At 43.6% G+C, this 19,927-nt stretch overlaps 1 protein-coding gene across 1 annotated transcript; it reads left to right on the forward strand.

The window, feature by feature from the left end:
- The first annotated feature begins 536 nt into the window (after positions 1 to 536).
- Positions 537 to 9,584, forward strand: mcm10 (minichromosome maintenance 10 replication initiation factor). The gene is made up of 18 exons (XM_034074931.1): positions 537 to 751; positions 1,452 to 1,495; positions 1,844 to 2,107; positions 2,417 to 2,602; positions 2,723 to 2,863; positions 3,329 to 3,506; positions 3,586 to 3,751; positions 4,068 to 4,235; positions 4,361 to 4,477; positions 6,315 to 6,517; positions 6,654 to 6,748; positions 6,935 to 7,048; positions 7,382 to 7,927; positions 8,543 to 8,661; positions 8,783 to 8,896; positions 9,028 to 9,173; positions 9,247 to 9,289; positions 9,371 to 9,584. Exons 2-18 carry the CDS (start codon positions 1,489 to 1,491, stop codon positions 9,449 to 9,451), a joined length of 2,688 nt encoding a protein of 895 aa, XP_033930822.1. The 5' UTR covers positions 537 to 751; positions 1,452 to 1,488; the 3' UTR covers positions 9,452 to 9,584.
- The last annotated feature ends 10,343 nt before the right edge of the window (positions 9,585 to 19,927 follow it).

A 19,927-nucleotide genomic window follows, 5' to 3' on the forward strand; every position in this document is an offset into this window, starting at 1 on the left:
GACAAGGTATTTAAAAAAATACTTGTTATTGTATATTGATAATTTGAAGGTTAAACCATTACTGAGATAGATAGATAGATAGGGGTGTGTGTTTTTGTTTTTTTTACAGGAGCAGCAGTGTGTTCAATACAAATATTTAAAAGGTGGAATAAAGTATAGACATAATCAGCGTAATAAAATAAAATCAAAAAATAAACAGCAAAGATAAAATATAAATATTCTACAGTAGAAGAGCGATATATCACAAATAATACACAATGTAAAAAATTGCGGATAAATTACAATGATCTATAAAAGACAGCAGAAAACTGCAGCCAGCAACAGAAATATAGATGTATATTGAGACGTTGTACTCTGAATCTGTATGTGTAATTATACAAATACATTTAAAACACGATTTTCAAATTTTTTAAACAAACAAAAACAAAGTACATCATTGTAAAACATGATCGGTTTACCGTTAAAAATATATATATACACTTTTCTATTGAGGCACATCACTGGGCAGCTGGCGGAGCTTTGACAACACAGAGGGGTCCTTAGTTTAGCGCCAGTTTCGACTTCTCCCTCTCGCTGTTGGCTGCAGCTTTTCAATAAAACTAGATTAGTTTGTAATCGTGTCTAAAATAACCTGTCACTTTTGCAAAACTACGCGTAGTGCTCCTTGGTGACAAAGCAACGTATTGACAGGTTGGATGTAGCTGTAAACGTTGCAATAAAGCTAGAAAAGGACACAACAGCGGAACCAGAGGTACGTTTCATTATCTTTAAGCACACTCACATACATGGACTGATTCATTTGAAAGAGAAAAAAGGCGATTGTTTCAGTTGGACTTTACCAGGGATACAAGCTGTGAAACTCAAATATACATTAAAACATGCCCTGCAGTGTACACTTTTTTAACTGTTCATATGTATACCGTGTGTATGCACGGTATACAATAGCCAACACTGACTGAACCTTTAATTAACTCAATATATCATTGTGTTATCATTTACAGTATAATGCAGTGTAATGAGATCTGATTGAATGACAAATCCATCTATGTAGAAAACCTTTGATTCAGCTTTTGGTATCCACATTTCAGCTTGCATAAGAGTATTGGTTCATTTTTACAATGTGTTGCAAGCAACTGGAAATGAAACATAAAAACTTAAACGAGAGTCTTAAACATATTGGATGTTAGAAAATATTGCACAATAAGTGATTTAAAAAAACAACTGTCACACTGTCAAGATGAGTTACATTTGGTTCGTAGGACAGAGATGCTGAATTAACGCCTTCATTTATTTGTCAAATCTTAGACTGTTTAACACTTAAGTGTAAAGTATTATATTTAAAATTCTTGTTATTCTGAAGAGAAAGCAGGCCAGATCTAGTTTATTTTTGGAGGTTGTTAAAGTTTTTCCATCACTCCTCGACAATGATATATCTGCTTTTTTGTCACCAGATCATCTGAAATCAGCCCCATCACCAACTTTCCTAAAATGGACAGTAAGTATGATGGCCTTTAGATTAGCTTTTTATTGGCGACCCCCCTTTTTAAATTGTCTTTTAATCTTTATTATTTACCTACTTTTATATTGTTTTATATCTATTGTATAGGCCTTAAAGGGTTTCATCTTATTTATTTAACAGTTTCAATAGCAACATTTATTTTTACGTCTTTTTTAATATTTTAATCGTTTAACCTTTATTAGAATCTTAACATCTGATCTTATTTTTCACTTTGCACGTGCTGTATGAAAAGTGCTATATAAATAAAGCTTTATTATTTAAAACACATTAAAGTCCAGCTCTATGAACAGATGAAAACACTCAGTTTATGTCTTCTCTGTACAGGTGAGGACGATCTGGACATTCTGACGGCGCTGCTGGCTGAGAGCGAGGGGGTCGAAGAAGAACAGGGGGGTCCGGAGCAGGCAGACGACTTGGACGGCCTGTTCGACGGAGACGATGCTGAGGAGGAAGAGTACAAGGATGGCGTGGAGGAGGAAAAGCAAGATGTGGCGACGGAGCTCTTTGGAGATGTGGATGACATTGAAAATGAAGGAGAAGACACTAAAACAAATGACATCCTCAACAAGTCCAAGGAGGACTTGCAAGGTTTGTGCCACTGAAGTCTCCTCAAGTTGATGTGCTATGTAGTGTATGCGTTTACCACTTGGAGAGGTCCCAGTTCACCTCCTTGAGAAAAACTGTATAAATGTAGTGTATTTCTAACTGTGTGTTCATAAAGGGTTATAGTAACCAAAGGATGCAAGTAAAATAGCCATAAATATTTGTAATAATAGTAGTGGTTGCAGTCTTTGAGGGGCGGAGGTGTGTTTATGAATGTTCACAGTGGTTTTAATGTGCTCTGAGGTTGGACGAGGGTTTCATCCTCCAATTCTATTCTATGTGTTGCTTCTTCAGATGAGCTGAGGCAAATGCAGGAGAAGATGCAGCGGTTGCAGCAGCAGCTGGAAGCGAGTCAGAAGATTTCGACACCTTCTTCCACTCCGGTGAAGACTGCATCCAAACCAATAACCTCCAAACCAATAACCTCCAAACCAATAACCTCCAAACCGATCCAAGCCAAGAAGACCAAGACACCAGCAGGTGATTGATGTTCCAGCTAGATCCTGCTTTCCAAACATTGCACAGAATTCATTGATAAATATACTAACGACTGCATATGACTTTAGTGTTAACAAATGTCTGTTTTCTGTCTCCTCACAGCAGCAACTCCTGTCTCCACTCCCGTCAGAGCAGCAGGTCAGAAGATCCAGGAGTCCTCTGGCTTTTGTGATGAGCTAAAAAATGCTGACTCCTTCACACGCAAACCCAGGGTCGCTCATCCCAAAGCCAGCACATCTCCAGGTAAGAATGGCTGCGCCCAATCAAAGCATTGATTCCCCTGAAAAGAAACTGAAGCTAATAAAAGGTTGCTCGATCCTCTAAAGCAGGGGTCGGCAACCCGTGCCAATGGTGGCACGCGGGACCGTAACCAGTGGCACACGAGGAATAAGTGTGCAAAATATTTAAATTGTATTTTCGGACACTGAACGAGACCGCCGGCAGAGCGCGTCTCCCCCTGCGGAAGGAAGCCATGCACGCAGCGCAGAAGGATAACTTCTAGGCCCCGCTCTCTTTACAGTTTTTCTCGATAGCTAACACACAGCGAGCGAGGCTCCCCCCTCGGTTTATAATAAATTAATAAAAATATATATATTTAGTTGAATTGATGAAATAAAGTGGTTGGATTAATAAAAAATTGAAATATATTTATTTATAAATAAGACTGCTACTTTTATGCACATTTATATGAGTGTGTTTTCTTTACAGAAGAGCGAGGCCCTCTGGTGGAGATAAAGCTCGGCGGCACCTTCCAGCCAGCAGAGAGCAGCAGCAGCAGCAAGCGCCTCAGTCCGGCCAATCGGAGCAGACCTGCCGCGGCTGCTTCTTCCCTGTTTCCTCCTTCTAAAGATGTGGCTGTAGAGAAATACTCAGGACTGCGTCTCAGGTGAGGACACTGAAGTGATGAAGACACAGGAAAGGTCAGCAGTGGAACATCTAAAGCTAAATCTGCTCTCTGTTTTCAGGAGACCGCGCGTTTCCTCCAGCGAGATGGACCGCAAGATGGCCGACCGGCGTCTGATCCGCCTGTCGCAGGTGCCGGAGCTAATGGCTCGGGAGAAGCTGGAGGACAGCGACTGGGTGACTTTTGCTGTGCTGGTCAACAAGGCCACACCACAAAGCAACAGCAGCGTACGTCAAAGCAAACAGATACAATTGTGCAAGAGAATGTCTAAGATGTGCAAGTAAATACAAATAAAATAGCAATAGTGTGTTTCTATACACTGTAGAAGCTCCATCAGGCACAATAATCCTGAATAATTAGTTCTTAGGAAAGTATTTTCTTCTATTTCTTGTCACTGTGAAGCAAGGATGCTGCAACATCCTCATACACCATGTTTGTGATCCTTATACACCATAGCTCTTGTGGACTTGTGGAAACACTGTGTGTGTGCGTGTGCGCGTGCACGTGCGCGTCCCATTTTGACTGTGCGCTTTCTCTCTGCAGGGCAAAACCTTTAGCATCTGGAAACTGAACGACCTCCATAACCTGGAAGTGTTCGTGTCTCTCCTGCTTTTCGGCGAAGTCCACAAAGAGCACTGGAAGACGGAGCCGGGCACTGTCATCGGACTCCTCAACCCGAACCCCATGAAGCAGAAAGAAGGATATCACGGGGTGAGTGTCAGTGGACAGGATGTACAAACGGTAGATAACAAAGTGTGCCCTATTGGTCATAGCCTTAACGCTTCCTAACTGTCAGCTGACTCCAGAGAGTGAACCCTTGTGTTGAACATGTGCAGGTGAGCCTGACCGTGGACAACCCTCAGAAGCTGCTGCTGTTGGGGGAAGCTCAGGACTACGGCACCTGCAAGGCCATGAAGAAGAACGGAGACCCCTGCTCTCAGATGATCAACCTGGTATGTGTGTGTTAGGGGTGGGAATCACCAGGCTCCCCACGATACGATACTATTGCGATACTTAAGGCGAGACACGGCAGGCAAAAACATCGTTTTTCAAGTACTGGCCAATTTTGAGATGTTGTGCTATTTTGATTCCATAGCATGTTTTCAGGCTTTTGGAAGGAAAACATACAAAATACACATTTAAGTGTTTATTTTACTATAGTTTGTCTATTTGCGTCAGTAGATTTCTCCTAAATTCACCAAAAGTTAGCATTCTAACGTAACATAAAGTACCGCGACCGCTGTGTGCACCATGTCAACAGAGATATCGCTGGAAAGCTCCGTCTCTCCTGCACAATCTCATCGGATCCAAATATGGTCATTTCCTTTGTATCAGCAACCAATCGTGAAAGCACAAAGGGGTCTTAAACCAAGAAACGAAATCTCATTGGCTGGTGTCAATTTCTGACAACGTGATTCGTTCAAATGCGTCACGTGGTGTGCTAAAACACTTCCTGGTTAGCTTTCCGCTAGAAATTGAAATCTCAAAATGGCAAAAGAACGGCGAAAAAAATGTTCACAGAGAAGACGACAACAATTTTCACTTGCACGAAGCAAGGTTATTCAAAAAACAAATGACCCCGAACATGAAATACCTTCACGGAGTGCGTCGAGGCGCAAACTGTCATCCAAAGAACAGGAGGGTTTAGCTAGCGCCTCACTGCAATCTTTAAAGGTCGTTTTCTCGAAATGAGTTTTTTCTCCTACTCTGAGTTCGAAATTTCAACTTCAGTAGCACGTAGATACACCAAACCTTCCAGTTATATTCCTATCAATATTATGAAGGCTTTTACAGAAGGGTTTGTTCATATATCATTCATAGCCTGAATTATACAACATTGTACACCTAAAAACATGGTGAAAATTGATATTTTAGGGCTGTTGACAGTATTTTCTGATTTATGGAGTGATAAAAAGAGATATCCAATATCCCTTCTGTAAAAGCCTTAGATACTAATATGACTACAAAATGAAACAAGAATTTTTAACCTGGCTTTATCCAAAGTTCAGATTTCGATTCCTGAAATGTGTTAAAATATGTGCATATTTTATGAGATAATGGATTTGCATATTTAAACATGCTATTTCAGAAAACTTGTAATACAAAATAAAATTGCCTTATTGTAAGTAATTAACTGGAGAAATTTCTAGCTGATACTTTTAAGTTAAAAAAATTACCCTATTCACCTGGGGTGTCTCGCCTTAAGCCACGAAAAGATAGTATTGCGATTCTACGATATGATAATTATTGCGATACGATATATTGTGATATATATATTTACATCTTTGTTTTGACTAATTTCCTGCCAATCCCACTGACTTTACCCATGGCCATGACCGCACAAGAATGAGGCCCCCTCATAACTGCATGAACCCGTATGGCACAATACAACTCAGACTGGCTGACCTGTACGTCAATCAAGTGGCAAATGCCATAGTAAGGATGGATGATAGGCTAACTTTGAAAACAAAACAAAAAATCTTTTTCTTTTTTCTTTTCTTAGTTTTTTTTCAATGCCATGCGATCTACCCACACTACCCTTGCGATCGACCGGTATTGGGCACCCCTGATCTAGTGGATTGAATAAGAAAAACTTTCATTTGGATATGCAATATGAATAGTTTATATAATAAAATATCGATACTTGGCGTCCGTGTATAGATACGATATCGCCACGCAAAGTATCGCGATACTATGCTGTATTGATTATTTCCCCCCACTCCTCGTGTGTGTGTCGGTGTCTTTTTGTGTTGTTAGTATTGGCTGACGCTCGTCTCGGTTTGTTTTCAGTTTGAGTGCCAGTACTGCCAGTATCACGTGAAGGCCCAGTATAAGCAGATGAGCTCAAAGAGGGCCGAGCTGCAGTCGGCATTTTCCGGAAAAGCTCCCAACAAGATGAAGGTGAAGGGGAAGGGGGGGAGCCTGAAGGAGCGGCTCTGTCAGGACGGCTTCTACTATGGCGGGGTGTCCTCCTCCGCTTGCGCTGCCTCTTTGTGAGTGATAATACTTTGTATATTTGGCCATTACCACCCTGTTTTCTACAACACATTCATTTTGCTCTTGGCAAGAATATTCCAAAGCCAGGAAAACAGTTATTTTTACATTCTTTAACTGGTCTTTGTTTTGCAGATCGGGGAACAAAGGCACCAAAGGGACCCAGAAGACTCTGGACAATCTGTTTGTGAAAGGCTCAGCTAAGCAGCTCCACCAGGCCAAGAGGCTGGGTGAGACTCCCACACTGCACCAGCCTCTATTTTAATCCCTGCCACACACTTCTCTCTCTGACTTGAGGTTTACCGCCAATGAGCCATCTTTGCACAAGCTTTAGTTATTATCTTGACAATGACCGAGAGCAGAGAACGCTGAACTTATGGCTGTTTATAATGTCTTCCTGTCTTTGATTTATTTAGCCCTTCAGTCCGGGGAGGTTTCAGGATGTTCAACTGAATTTAAGAGCCTGCTGTCAACGCCGACACCCGGAGCTCTGCAGCTGAAGAAGCACTTGGTACAAGGCAACCAATCAGGTACATGTGCCTTATGAAAACCTCAAAATGTACAGTACTGTCTGAATGTTTAACCAAAAATAAATTGGCTATTGAAGGTCGCCCTCCATTTTTAACAACCATTTCAGACTCACTTGTATTTACTATAAAGAACTATAATAAATCATATATGTTTCTCTGAGATGACAAACTAGAGCAAATCGTTTAGATATAGCATCTTTAATCTGAGCACTAAATCATACAAACACAAGATGCTAATTTGAATCTCTTAACGATGTTTATTTAAAGAGTTGTCAATATTAATAATGTTAATAATAAATTGCTCAATTTTTTAACCGTGTGGTCTATCTTCAGTCCCCAAAAACGGAGCTTCACCTCAGCTTCAGTCCATCACAGCCTCCTCCCTGCTGAAGGAGCAGAAAGCGAAGCAGCGGGAGTTTCTGCAGAGCCGCCTGCGGAGGGCCGATCAGATCCAGAAGAAGGTGCAGAGCTCATTGGCCCCCTCCTCCTCCTCCTCCTCCTCACTGACGTCCCCCAAAGCAGCCTCTGTGGCCCCCCGGAGCCCTGCCACTCCCCACGCCCCGACCCTGGGCCGAGGCTCCTCACTGATGTCTCCCAAAGCAGCCTCTGTGGCCCCCCGGACCCCCGCCACTCCCCAGGCCCCGACCCTTGGTCGAGGCTTCTCCGAGGGGGAGGACATCCTCTTCTTTGACGGCAGCCCGCCCCTGGCTCCCGCCCCCAGCGCTCTCAGCCTATCAGCCGCCAAGATGGCTGCTCTCAGGAAACTGAAAGTCAAAGGGGCGGGGCTTAAAAAGGAAGACCCTAATGCTGTGAAGAGGAAGAGGAGCAACAGCAGCGAGATCAACGCCAGACTGGAGAAGAACCAGACCTCACCTGAAGGTACACAGCCACCGTACATATCTGTTACACATATTGTGCACATGATCCAGCTTTTAATTGAATTGATTTATTTAAAACAAGGGACAGTGTACATTAATCAACATATTAAAAACATGTAAAAGTACACAAATTAGCCAAAAGGCTAGTTTTCATCGATAGTCCCTTTGCCAGATGGTGATAGACATCCTAAAAGCAATAATAAAAATACCACAACATTGTTATACCATTGTACATTTACAATAGATGACATCACTGAATACAGATAAAAGCAAGTCATGATAATAAATAAATAAAACATTTACAATACACACTCATACACACACTTACACACCTAATACGGCTACGTACTGAGTAAAGCAATCATTTGACACAATATATTTATTACAAATTATTTATCTGATTTGATAATGATTGATAGATTCCCCTCGGTATGAGAAAGTATTCCATGAGCTGCAACATTATTTTTTATTGATTTGACCTGTACCTGTGTCTTAAACAGCGATCTGCTATATAGAAATAACACTTAGACCAATCAGCATCCTGTATTCAGCCAAATGGAATGAAGTTTTTGTTTTTACAATAAAGTATATAATTGTGCTTGTTCTTGCTGTGCAGCTGATGAGGAAGAGGAACCGGCTGAGAAAAAGAAGCGAGATCAGCTCCAGTACATCCAGTCAGATGAATTTCAAAAGATCCTCAAGGCCAAATCTCGCCATGATGCTGCGCTGCAGGCGGTAGGTGTTATATGTGATGAGTGTTGTGTCTGTTTTGATTATTTTCTTTTTGAGGTATTTTCTGCAAATCCAGCTGTATTTCTGCATATAAAACATTAAAAAGTTAAATGTGTCCTCTCAGGCGGAGTACCAGATGCAGGAGAGCTACTTTGATCCTCTGGTGAAGAAGGAGCAGATGGAGGAGAAGATGAAGGGCATCAGAGAGATGAAGTGTCGCGCAGTTACCTGTAGAAAGGTACTGGCTTTCAACCTATTTGCTTCAAACATGTATAAACACGTATATATCTAATGTTACTGCCTTGGTGTACTAACCATAAACGCAAGCATGGTGGAAATGAAGCTGTTATTTACTTCCCTTGCTTCCAGTGTAAGTACACCTACTTCAAACCAGCAGATCGTTGTGTAGAGGAGAACCACGACCTGCGGTGGCACGATGCCACCAAGCGGTTCTTCAAATGTTCCTGTGGACAGAGATCCATCTCTCTGGACAGACTGCCAAACCAACACTGCAGGTACAAATCTTAACATCATGTCTTTCACTGAAACAAAATGAACACTAGAACTAACTCTGTTTCACCATTCCAGTAACTGCGGCCTGTTTAAATGGGAGCGTGATGGGATGCTGAAGGTAAACCTCTTTCTGACTCTCACATTGTCTCGTATTGTGTGAAAGAAAACACACTGATGTTCTGGTCATGTTTTCTTGCAGGAGAAAAAGGGGCCGAAGATCGCCGGAGAGCTTCTCAAGCCTCGAGGAGAGGAGCACGGAATGTTCCTCAACAGCAATTGACAGCAGCAGGATATTGCTTTTTAATTTAAGTATCATATTTGTGTGAATTATGTTTTTAACATTTTATTTTGATCTTGACAAAGATTTGAATGTCAAATAAGTCGATTAAAGCTTTGCTACATGTCACGTGAAATGCTTGTTTTTCTTCTCAGGAGATAGAATACTGTAGTAATTGGTTCGGGTGAAGATCTGGAAGTATGAAACCATATCATATTTAAAGAGGACATGTGCTAATTTTCAGATTCACATTTGTATTGTGTGCCTCTACTGGGACATATGTAATGCTTTAATGTTCAAAAAGGTCTTCATTTTTCTGCAGCACCACTTTTCACCCTCTGTCTGAAACCAGAGCCCAGTCTGCTCTGACTGATTAGCTGTCAAGCTCTGTTGTAATTGGTCAACCGCTAAGTAATGTCCCGACCATTAGCCTATTATGTACAATATGTGAAAGCGCTACCCAACAGAAGCTCCTGGTAAACGCTAAACTACCTTATTTATTAATCCAGCGAGGTGAAGGCAGTGCTCTCGCTCCCGCTCCCTCTGCTGCTAACGTGGGTGTAATTACATCCCTCTTTCTGTTTGGCGAGTAGCAGCACGGCTCTACTCTTTCCGTTAAGCAGGTAGCTGTTGAAGGCTGTGTTCCCGCACCCGCTCCCGGCTACACTGCATCTGGCTACCTACAGAATGGCTCATTCATGTAGCGCCTGCAGTGGCGGCCGGCCCATAGGGGCGCCGCCCCACCTCTTCCCACATACAAAAATATATATATATATATTTTATATTTTTATTTTTAATGAACGAGGTAAATATCATACAATTGGTATCAGTAAAATGTATAATCTACAATAAAATCTCGTTTAAAATTGTGTTACGATGTCTAAAGTTACTGATAAGTCACATGTTTCCTGCCTGGCCTTGCCCGTGGCATTAGTTTATCATTACCGGGTGCCGTGCAAGGAGCCCCCGAGCCAAACAGCAGCAACCAGCACGTTTCAATAGTAAACTGTGCCGCCGAAACATAATTTCAGCTAATCAGCGCCGTCACATATTTTGGTCGCTCGAGGCTCGAGGGCCCACGTTGCTTTGCGTTGACGTGAGTTGTTTTTTAGACTCGTGATGTGAGTGACCAACTTGATGAGAATGGCTTCGTGTGCAGGTGGAGTCGCCGGACCTCGGTCCCCGCCCAATTCCGTTCAAGAGCTAATCTCCAATCCTTTCGAAAGGAGAAGTTTGGGAGATAAACTGTTGCTTAAAGACCTTGGACCGGACCAACCTGATTTGTATATATCGCAGCAAGCTCGTGAAAAAGACAAAACGTATCAACGAGGCTTCTCACGTAGCTGGTACACCAGAAAGGCATGGCTAGCTGGATGCAAACGGGTAAATGCTGTCTTTTGTTTCCCATGCTTGCTCTTCAAACAGCTGGGGACAGATACGATCTGTTCAGAAACTAGACAAAAGTTAAACAAGTACAAACCACAGACTGTCTGTGTCATGGAGAATACAGTCGCTGGTTTATTTATGTCTGTATGGGCCGTTGTTGTGAGTGTGGACGGTCGGAGCATATATAACGTTAGCTTAGCCAAGCTCCATTTAGAAAACACGCATTTTAAAAGGGTTGTTCGCCTGCCGTCTGTCTGCAGACTTGTCGAAGCATTAATTCATGGTTTTTACTAACCGGTATCAGTATGTTGTTAATTCGGCATCATTTTGAAACGTGTATTACAATTAAATCACGGTAAAATATGTTCATCTTGTTGTAGTTGTAGCCCCCTTGCCAGCGATTCTCTCTCTGGTTTAGCATACTCAGCCCGACTCAGCCTGGTTGTTCCTGGCCCTAGAACCACGATTGTATAGGGCCAGAAAAACTGTGAATTAGGACCCGCTAGCCGGTACTAGGCCAAGTGGAAACGCAACCAAAAACGGGCCCCACACGGCTCGGCACTGTCTGTGTCATGGTGAATACAGTCGCTGGTTTATTTATGTCTGTAGGCCGTTGTTATGAGTGTGGAGTGAGCATATACAACGTTAGCTTAGCCTGGTCGACCCAATCTCCATTCAGAAAACAAGCATTCTAAAAGGTTTTTTGCCTGCCGTCTGTCTGCAGACTTGTCAAAGCATTAATTCATGGTTTTTACTAACCGATATCAGTATGTTGTTACGTCGGCATCATTTAGAAACGTGTATTACAATTTAATCACGGTCAAATATGTTCCTTTTGTTGTAGTTGTAGCTCCCGAGCGCGTCTTGTTTGAATGATACGAGTAAACACAGCTGGCAGCCGCGGTGAAACTCGAGCGACTAGAGCGATGCGATAGGAGTATTTAGAGCGAAGCGAATATTCGCATCGCGTCCGGTCTGGACGCAGCATTAAAGCGAGCTCCGCGCTGCACTGGAAATGCGCCATTACATCACCAGAAGTCCTAATTTAAGGGGTCATTTCTCCCCAAAAAAATTTTTTTACTCACTATATCAACAGCCCCACCAAAAATATTTTACACCAGCCGCCACTAAGCGCTTGTATGGCTTCTCTTGAGCCCGAGGACGGCCATGACCGCTGCCCCTCTTGCCTCGGCCTCAAGCATCTAAGGGAGGCTCTCACTGTAGGTGCCTGCATGAACTGTAGCTGCATGAACTGTAGCTGCATGCCCTGGGCACTGGCTAGAATCACTGAGGTGGAACGTCTGGCGGCAGCCAACAGACACCTCTCTTTGTCACATCCTCCTCCAGATCAGTTCGGCCGTCCCCGGCGACTTGAGGGAGCGATGGCAATGGGTGCAACCTCTAATAGGAGGACTAGAAACGGGCTGTCCTCTAAAGTGGATCAGCTAGCTACCGACATGGACACGATGAAGTCGCTCCTCTTGGCCCTTCAGCCAGGGCCCGGTATAGGGGCTGCTAGTGTGCCGCCTGCCCTTCGGTTTCCACCCCTCCTTCGGGGGTCAGAATGACAGTTGTCAATGACCCGGCGAAGGCCTTAACTCTGGCCCAAGAGTTGTCCGTCCTCTTGGCCAAGGGCGCAATCGAGCCAGTGGACCCTCTGCTTCAGGGCGGGGGGTTCTACTCGGCGTACTTTCTTGTGAGCAAGAAAGTTAGCGGATTCCGTCCAGTTCTGGACCTCAGAGAAATCAACAGATTCCTGAAGGTACTGCCCTTCCATATGCTAACCACAGCAGACACCCTTCATGTTGTCGCACAGGGGGAGTGGTTCACAACCGTGGACTTGAGGGACGCCTACTTCCACGTGCCAATTGCATCCCATCACCGGAAGTTCTTGAGGTTCGCCTTTCAGGGCCGACATTATCATTATCAGTGCTTCCCTTTGGTCTCTCCCTCTCTCCAAGGGTGTTCACCAGGGTCGTTGCGGCAGCGCTCGCTCCTCTGCAGGCACAGGGCGTGAAGGTCCTGCCGTATCTGGACGACTGGCTGGTTTGTGCGCCGTCCCGGGCCCAAGTGGCCCAGGACACGCCGTGCCTCTCATCCCACGTAGCCCGGTTGGGCCTAACAGTGAACACCGGGAAGAGTTGCCTGGACACTTCCCAACATGTCACTTACCTGGGGATGGTCCTAGATTCGGTCGCCATGAGGGCCTACCTGACACCTCGTCGTGTGGACGACATTTCCCATCATCTTCTCATCTTCAGACTGGGCAAGAGGGTGCCTTACATCCAGTTCCTCCGGCTCTTAGGCAGACTGACAGTTGCCTCAGCCGTTGTGCCCTTGGGCCTGCTGTCACTGTGCCCCATGCAGATGTGGCTGAACAACTTTCACTTGGACGCCAAGCGGCACAGGCACAAGAGAGTCAGGGTGTCTCAGCGGTGCCTCCACTCTCTGTCCCGCTGGAGGGACAGGGCCTATCTTCTGATGGGTGTGCCCATGGGCGCCATCCCATCCCGCCGGGAGACTGTCACTGTGGATGCGTGTCTCTCGGGGTGGGGTTGCGGTGTGGCAGGGCAGGACTGTTCAGGGTGGTCTGCCCAGGAAGGTGCACAACATATCAATGTGCTAGAGCTTCGGGCGGTGTTGCTCGCACTCATGCACTTTTTACCCCAACTGGCGGGCAGGCATGTGCTCGTTCGTTCGGACAACATGTCCGCCGTTGCCCAAATCAACCACCAGGGGGCCCACCAGGTCCGCAGAGATGCTCCGCGTTTCACAGAGCCTCTTTCCTTTGGCGCTCTCCCGCCTCGCCCGCAGGCAGTCTTTCTGCCAGGAGACCTGAATCAGGTCGCAGATTTCGTGAATATGTCTGGGTGTTGCCATCTGTACGTGGCGGCGCTGCATTCTTTACGCTACTTACGTTGCTATGGTTACGGTGGTGATGCCGGCGCGGTATTTGACATTTTCATATTGATATTTTTTTAACTCTGGCTTTGTAATAAAAAATATGGCAAAACGAAAACATCCAAGCGTCACAGCTTTTGGATTCACAAGCAAAGAAGCGAAGGAGTCTAAAAATGACAACGTGAACGGAACAACTTTTAGTTGGCCATCTGTAAGCGGCGTTAGGGTCGAGTTTGACAGCTCCACACCGAGGGAGAGTCCTGCCGATGCGGAGCCTGAAGAGGCTTCAACAACGGCCGCCGGCGCCATGCACCTGCGCTAGCGAACCTGACAATGCCCATTCCCTGCCTTTTAACAGGACACAGACAATATGGAGTGAGTGGAATGAAAGTTATTCATGGCTTTTCAAAAAAAATGTGGATGTGAGATTTGCAAAGAGGCAAAACAAAAGTATATTGATCTCCCTGCCGCTCACAGATCCACCGGAGTGCACCTTTCACAAGAATGGATTCAGGGAGCCAGCAGTGATCAACAGAATAACCTGCGGGATAAGATTTATGAGCACCATAAGAGCCAGGCTGAAATGTTATTGTGCTTTGGCAGTAATACCGTTTGTAGTAGCAGCAGAGTGTTTGTATAGCAATTGATCGCATCCGCGCTGCTGCGCCAGTCAAGTCAGTCAAGTGCGTGTGACATATTTAGTAGCAGGGTGTGCACTGAAAAATAGGGCTCCCCCGAAAGCAAATGGGTAATTCGGACACTGGACAGAAGCACAATAACAAGTATCGCCTATTTAGATTTTTGGGTTTAAATAACCGACAGTGTCAAGAGGAAGTAAAGTCCCCTGGTTTGTCCCCTCTAACTGCAATGAGAAAACTGAAAATCAATATAAGCATATAAAACGGGGAAATTTCCGGGGACAGATTGACCAGGTCGGGCTTAAGTGGCTGTCCCTGAAGGCAGTATTTCTGCTTGCCATAACCTCAGGGAAGCGAGTCGGAGAGCTTCATGCCCTCTCCGTAAGGTGTCGAATGTGGCGTTCCTGCCCAAGGTGCTTCCACTAGCCCACTCCAATCGGTCTACCCAGCTGGCACACTTTAACATTTCACAGGAGAGTGACACGCCTGAGTTGCTGTGCCCTGTGCGTGCCCTGAGGGCGTATATGGATGCTACGGCCTGTATACGGCAGTCAGAGCAGCTCTTCGTTTGCCATGGCAGCACTAGGAAGGGTCGTGCGCTCTCGAAGCAGCGGCTGTCCCACTGGGTGGTTGATACCATCACATATGCCTATGGGGCCAGTGGCCGCCCCCCACCATCAGGGGTCAGATGCCACTCTACAAGAAGCATCTCAACATCATGGGCTGCCCTAAGAAGGGTTCCCCTGGAGACCGTCTTCTAGCACATTCTCCAAGTTCTACCGGGTCAATATCGCCACTCCTCACCCTCTGGGTGTGGTCCTGTTGCCAAGCTCCGCTGCTTCCAGCTAGGTGAGTAAGTGCTTGGATTCTTCATGACATGGTTGGGGTGTCAAACTCAATTTCATCGCGGGCCACATTAGAATTATGGTTGCACTCAAAGGGCCGGTTGTAACTTCAAGACTATATAAATATACATAGATAAATATATATAATATATATAAAATAATGTATTATTTTACAATATTTCCTCTGCATTGGATTATTTATTATCTAGGGCAGGAGTGCCCAACCTTTTTTGAACCGAGAGCTACTTTTAAAGTTGCCAGTCTGCCGAGATCTACCAGTCCAAATCGAGAGGCGTAGCCATTACTGACAGCCTACTACCAGGAAAATACACACTTCTACTTGTATAAAACTGACCTTTGTACAATTAATACTTCATAAAATACTGCAGATCCTTTATCTTACCTCTTTCTAATCTACACACATACAAGTATTTTACTGAATTTACACAACAGTGTTGTTGATACAGAGTTGGAGTTTATTCACACGTCACATACTACAGTGGGTAATGTTTTCAAGAAACATTGAACAGTGCTGCCACTCTGAACCCTTTCTTTGCCATTAAATAAAAATAGTGTTGCTACAAAAGTATAAATTAGGCTTACTAATAAGACAACTCAGATCTGAAGCTACACAGGAATCTGCTGACAAAGTGCAATAAAAAAGACAAAATTAATAGAATCAAACCCTTTTTTTGTTTTATTTTAGTAGATTATAGAAAGAAATGCCTTTAAAATAGGATGCAAGCAACACTAGTTTCTTAACCTGAATTGATAATAGACTATAATCAATTTAAGTGTGCATTCTTATACCATTGTGTACAATAATTAAAATGAATAAGTTCAAACAAACTCAAACTCACAGCTGATTAATAACGATATCTAACTTGAGTTTTTATCATATCAAAAACCTGTTGAAATTCTACTGTTATTTTTATTACGCATCGGCAGCCTCCAGGAATGCTTCTTTCACAACTTCGCCGTCTTTGAAAGACTTCATGTGTTTCGCAAGAACGTGATTGACACGATAAGATGCTATGGTAGCAGCCTTGCTCTTGTTGTTGGGCCTGGTGGAAATGGACTGCTGTGCATTTAGCTGTCCTTTCAGGTCCCTCCCCTTTTGGGAGCATAGGGCAGAATTAGGAGGGAATTCCGTCTCGCAGCGTTTGAGCACTGTTTTGAAATGCCGCTCCTAAATTACCCTTCTTCGATAAAGCCACGCTCACATTGCAGATGAGACAGATGGACTTTGAATTGGAATAGATACAAAAATAATCATCCTCCCACTCGGAGTGAAAATTATATATGTTTTGCTTCTGCCATGATTGCGGTCTTGTGTGTGTGTGCGGACTGTCTCTAGTCTCCTGTTGACACGGACAATGTCAGCGAAATAGTGCCCACTGCCCACCAGCCACGCCCCGACACATGGGGTCACGCCGGCCAATCACAAAGCTTTGATGCGTTCAAGTGCATTATTCTGGCACAGGAAGATTATTTTATAGGACATTAACGATAAAACAGAATATTGTTGTTCTATTTTTAGACACATCTCGCGATCGACTGGGAATCTCCCCGCGATCGACCGGTCGATCGTGATCGACTGGTTGGGCACCCCTGATCTAGGGTAATAACTTCATAATTAACTACGTCTGAAAGCAGAAGTCTAGGGAAAACAATTGCAAGTCTCTTCTCACAAAATGAGATGCATTGTGGGACATGTAGTTTATGGGCAACTTGCTCCTGTAAAGCGGCACGTAACCTTATAATAAACTGATTATATGCTTTGCAAGCTCTTGTGGGCCACATCAAATGAAGTGGCGAGCCGGATTTGGCCCCCGGGCCTTGAGTTTGACACCCCATAGGTCATCCAGTGCTAAAGCACCGCCTCTGGCGGTCTGTAGGGACGAAATAGAACGATAGTTACGGCTGTACTGTACTACGGTTCTATGAGTCCCGGATGACCGCCAGAGTATCCTGTCACTCAGAATTCTAGTGTGCTCGCGAAAAGATTCTGGGAACAGATCCTCTAACGACACCGGCTGATATAGCCGGTGTCACGTGGGTCACAGGTGACTTTGTTGTTATTGGTACTCGAGCTGCGCATGCGCGCGATGGACATATCCAGTGCTAAAGTACCGCCTCTGGCGGTCATCCGGGACTCAGAGAACCGTAGTTACAGCCGTAACTATCGTTTCTTCTCATGTTTCGAGCTGCTGTCTGAGGTAGGAAACACTTTCAGCAATCTAAATCAACAGCTTTTTCTTTCAGGTCCTCTTGCTGTAGAGTCATTCAAATTAAGAAATCACACAATGCATTACTGTCATAAGGGAAACACCCACGTAATGGAAAGCACTTGTATCACTGGTTGTGTTTAGGTGAAGGGATGTGTTGTATCAAAGGCCTCTACAAGCCCCATACAGCAAACCTAAATCCTGCATCCAGTGTTGAAAGCTTACCTTACCTTAAATCGATCTGTTGTTTTGTCTGTCTGACTTTTGTTTTGTTCTGTTTGTTTTTGCCCTATTACTTGTAAAGCAACCTTGGGTCCCTTGAAAGGCGCTATATTTAATCAAAGCTATTATTATTATTATTACCTGATAAATGTAGGAAGAATAATGGCATGCAGGTTGCTTTAAAACAAAAGTAATTCTTGATTCTATCAGTAAGGAGTTATGTCATTACTGGAAGCTTTGTGAATAGTAAGCACAGAGGGCCATGACACATGGTTTATTTAACGTTTATTATCCGATCGCTCCTGGTTTTCCCTTCCTTTTCCTCCTCTGACTTGGCTCACTTATATATTTCCACTTTGAAATTTGGAATCAGCCTGATGATTTCTGCAGCTCTCCTCATCTTTTCCTTTACTCCACACCGCCTCCCTCCCTTTAAATACTCCACATACCAGACAGTGCTAAGCTAAGTAAAAACACATCAGTGGCCTGGAATCAGGAAAGTCATTTTGACTCAGACAGTTTCTTTTGGCTCTTACAGTTTTTCTCGAGTGCTAACACACTTTTTTTTTTTAATTGCTCAGTTTCTCAGAACACTAAACACAATTAAAAAAAACACACACCCAAAGTGCAAAACACCTCATTTCTCCTGCTAAATGAAGAACTGCACTCAAAACTACATAAACACTTACCAAATGCAAACTTTTGCACCAAATATAACACACTTCATTCATAATACTAGATTGTTTGACCACCCAACTACACACTGCTGAGTATAATCTAAAGCACTTTCATCTGTTATGGGCTATGCTCTGTACATAGAGGTTTCTGCAGAGAAAGATTGCTTGAGTATACAGAAATACAGTAAATGAAGAAATACAAATGAGTTGTTGAAAAAAAATCACATTTTATTCAAAAATAACACTGTGCAACATGCACATAGTTACTATGCTTCGGATCTCTCTAAGTCAATCAATCAATCAATGTTTATTTGTATAGCCCAATATCACAAATGTTACATTTGTCTCAGTGGACTTCACAGTTTGTACAGAATATCAGTACGACAATATGACACCCTCTGAAAAATTTCCAGAGAAAACCCACAGTTTAAAGGGAAAATGGGAGAAACCTCAGGGAGAGCAACAGAGGAGGGATCCCTCTCCCAGGACGGACAGACGTGCAATAGATGCCGTGTGTAAATTGAAAAGATAATACATTTGCAACATAGGTAGCCCAAATGTTTGGAAATGCATGTGTGTATAATAGGAAGATGAGTGTGATGCATTGTTTGCCAAAACCCAGTTTGTAACTGCTGCTTCCTGTGCCTCATTGAAAATCCTTAGCCTTCCAACTGCACCTCTTTTTTCTCAGTCCTTCAGATAAACAACAAAGATATAATGGTTGGTCAGTGTCTGTGTTGCATAAAAGTAAGTTTGCCACAGTAAATTGTGCAGGATTTTTGTACAGTTATAGTATGCAACATGCCAACAACTCAATTACAGTAATGAAGTAAATATGTTTCACACAACAGATATAAGCACTGATATATCCTGAATTATGCAAAGCTAACAACTGGTAACTAACCTGTTTTCAAATCTAAGTGTCCGGATTACAGAGGCAACAGTACATCGGCTTAGATTAGGCTGAAGCCTCTGTCCAGCCTCTCTCATCGTCAAACCATGGTTGATAACATTTCATTTCATTAGAGAGTACTCTTCCTCCTCTTCTCACTCTCAGCCCAGCTCTTCCTCTTGTTCATGCTTCCATTGTTGCTGTAAGAAAGTACTCACCTGTGGTCCTTTTAGTGCTAACATCCTGATTGATGAGCCAACAATTATGCTAACACGTGTTCGGTCAGGTGGAACGTGTTTCTTGATTATTGGTCCATGTGCGAGGCATTTTGAATATCAGTGTTTTAAACCAGCTAACATGTGACTTTATGTCAGATTCCTGTGTCTTACGTGGAGAAACGTGCAGTGGTTTGCAAAAAGTGCCATGTTGATTTGCAAATTGTGTGAAAAAGTGTTTAGAGTTTTGGAGATTTGAGCCAATGTTTTGCTCTTTGAGTGTCAGTTAAAATAATAGTGCTTTATGTATAATTTTAGTGTGTTAGCAATCGAGAAAAACTGTAAAGTAAGAGTTTGTTTTGTTGCTGCTACTAAAACAAAGACAGGGCATTGTGTTGCTTCAATGTAAAAAAAAGCAGTACATACAAGCATGCACAGCATAGAGACTACATTTAATATGATAAAGTGTGGCCTT

This window comes from Pseudochaenichthys georgianus, chromosome 23 (assembly GCF_902827115.2).
Source record: "Pseudochaenichthys georgianus chromosome 23, fPseGeo1.2, whole genome shotgun sequence".
Taxonomy (NCBI): domain Eukaryota; kingdom Metazoa; phylum Chordata; class Actinopteri; order Perciformes; family Channichthyidae; genus Pseudochaenichthys; species Pseudochaenichthys georgianus.

What these genes read in the sequence shown, in the direction of transcription:
- mcm10 (XM_034074931.1), top strand. An exon ending in TCCGCTTGCGCTGCCTCTTT is followed by an intron (nt 6,518 to 6,653) that starts GTGAGTGATAAT and finishes TTTGTTTTGCAG; the next exon opens with ATCGGGGAACAAAGGCACCA. An exon ending in CTGCCAAACCAACACTGCAG is followed by an intron (nt 9,174 to 9,246) that starts GTACAAATCTTA and finishes TCACCATTCCAG; the next exon opens with TAACTGCGGCCTGTTTAAAT.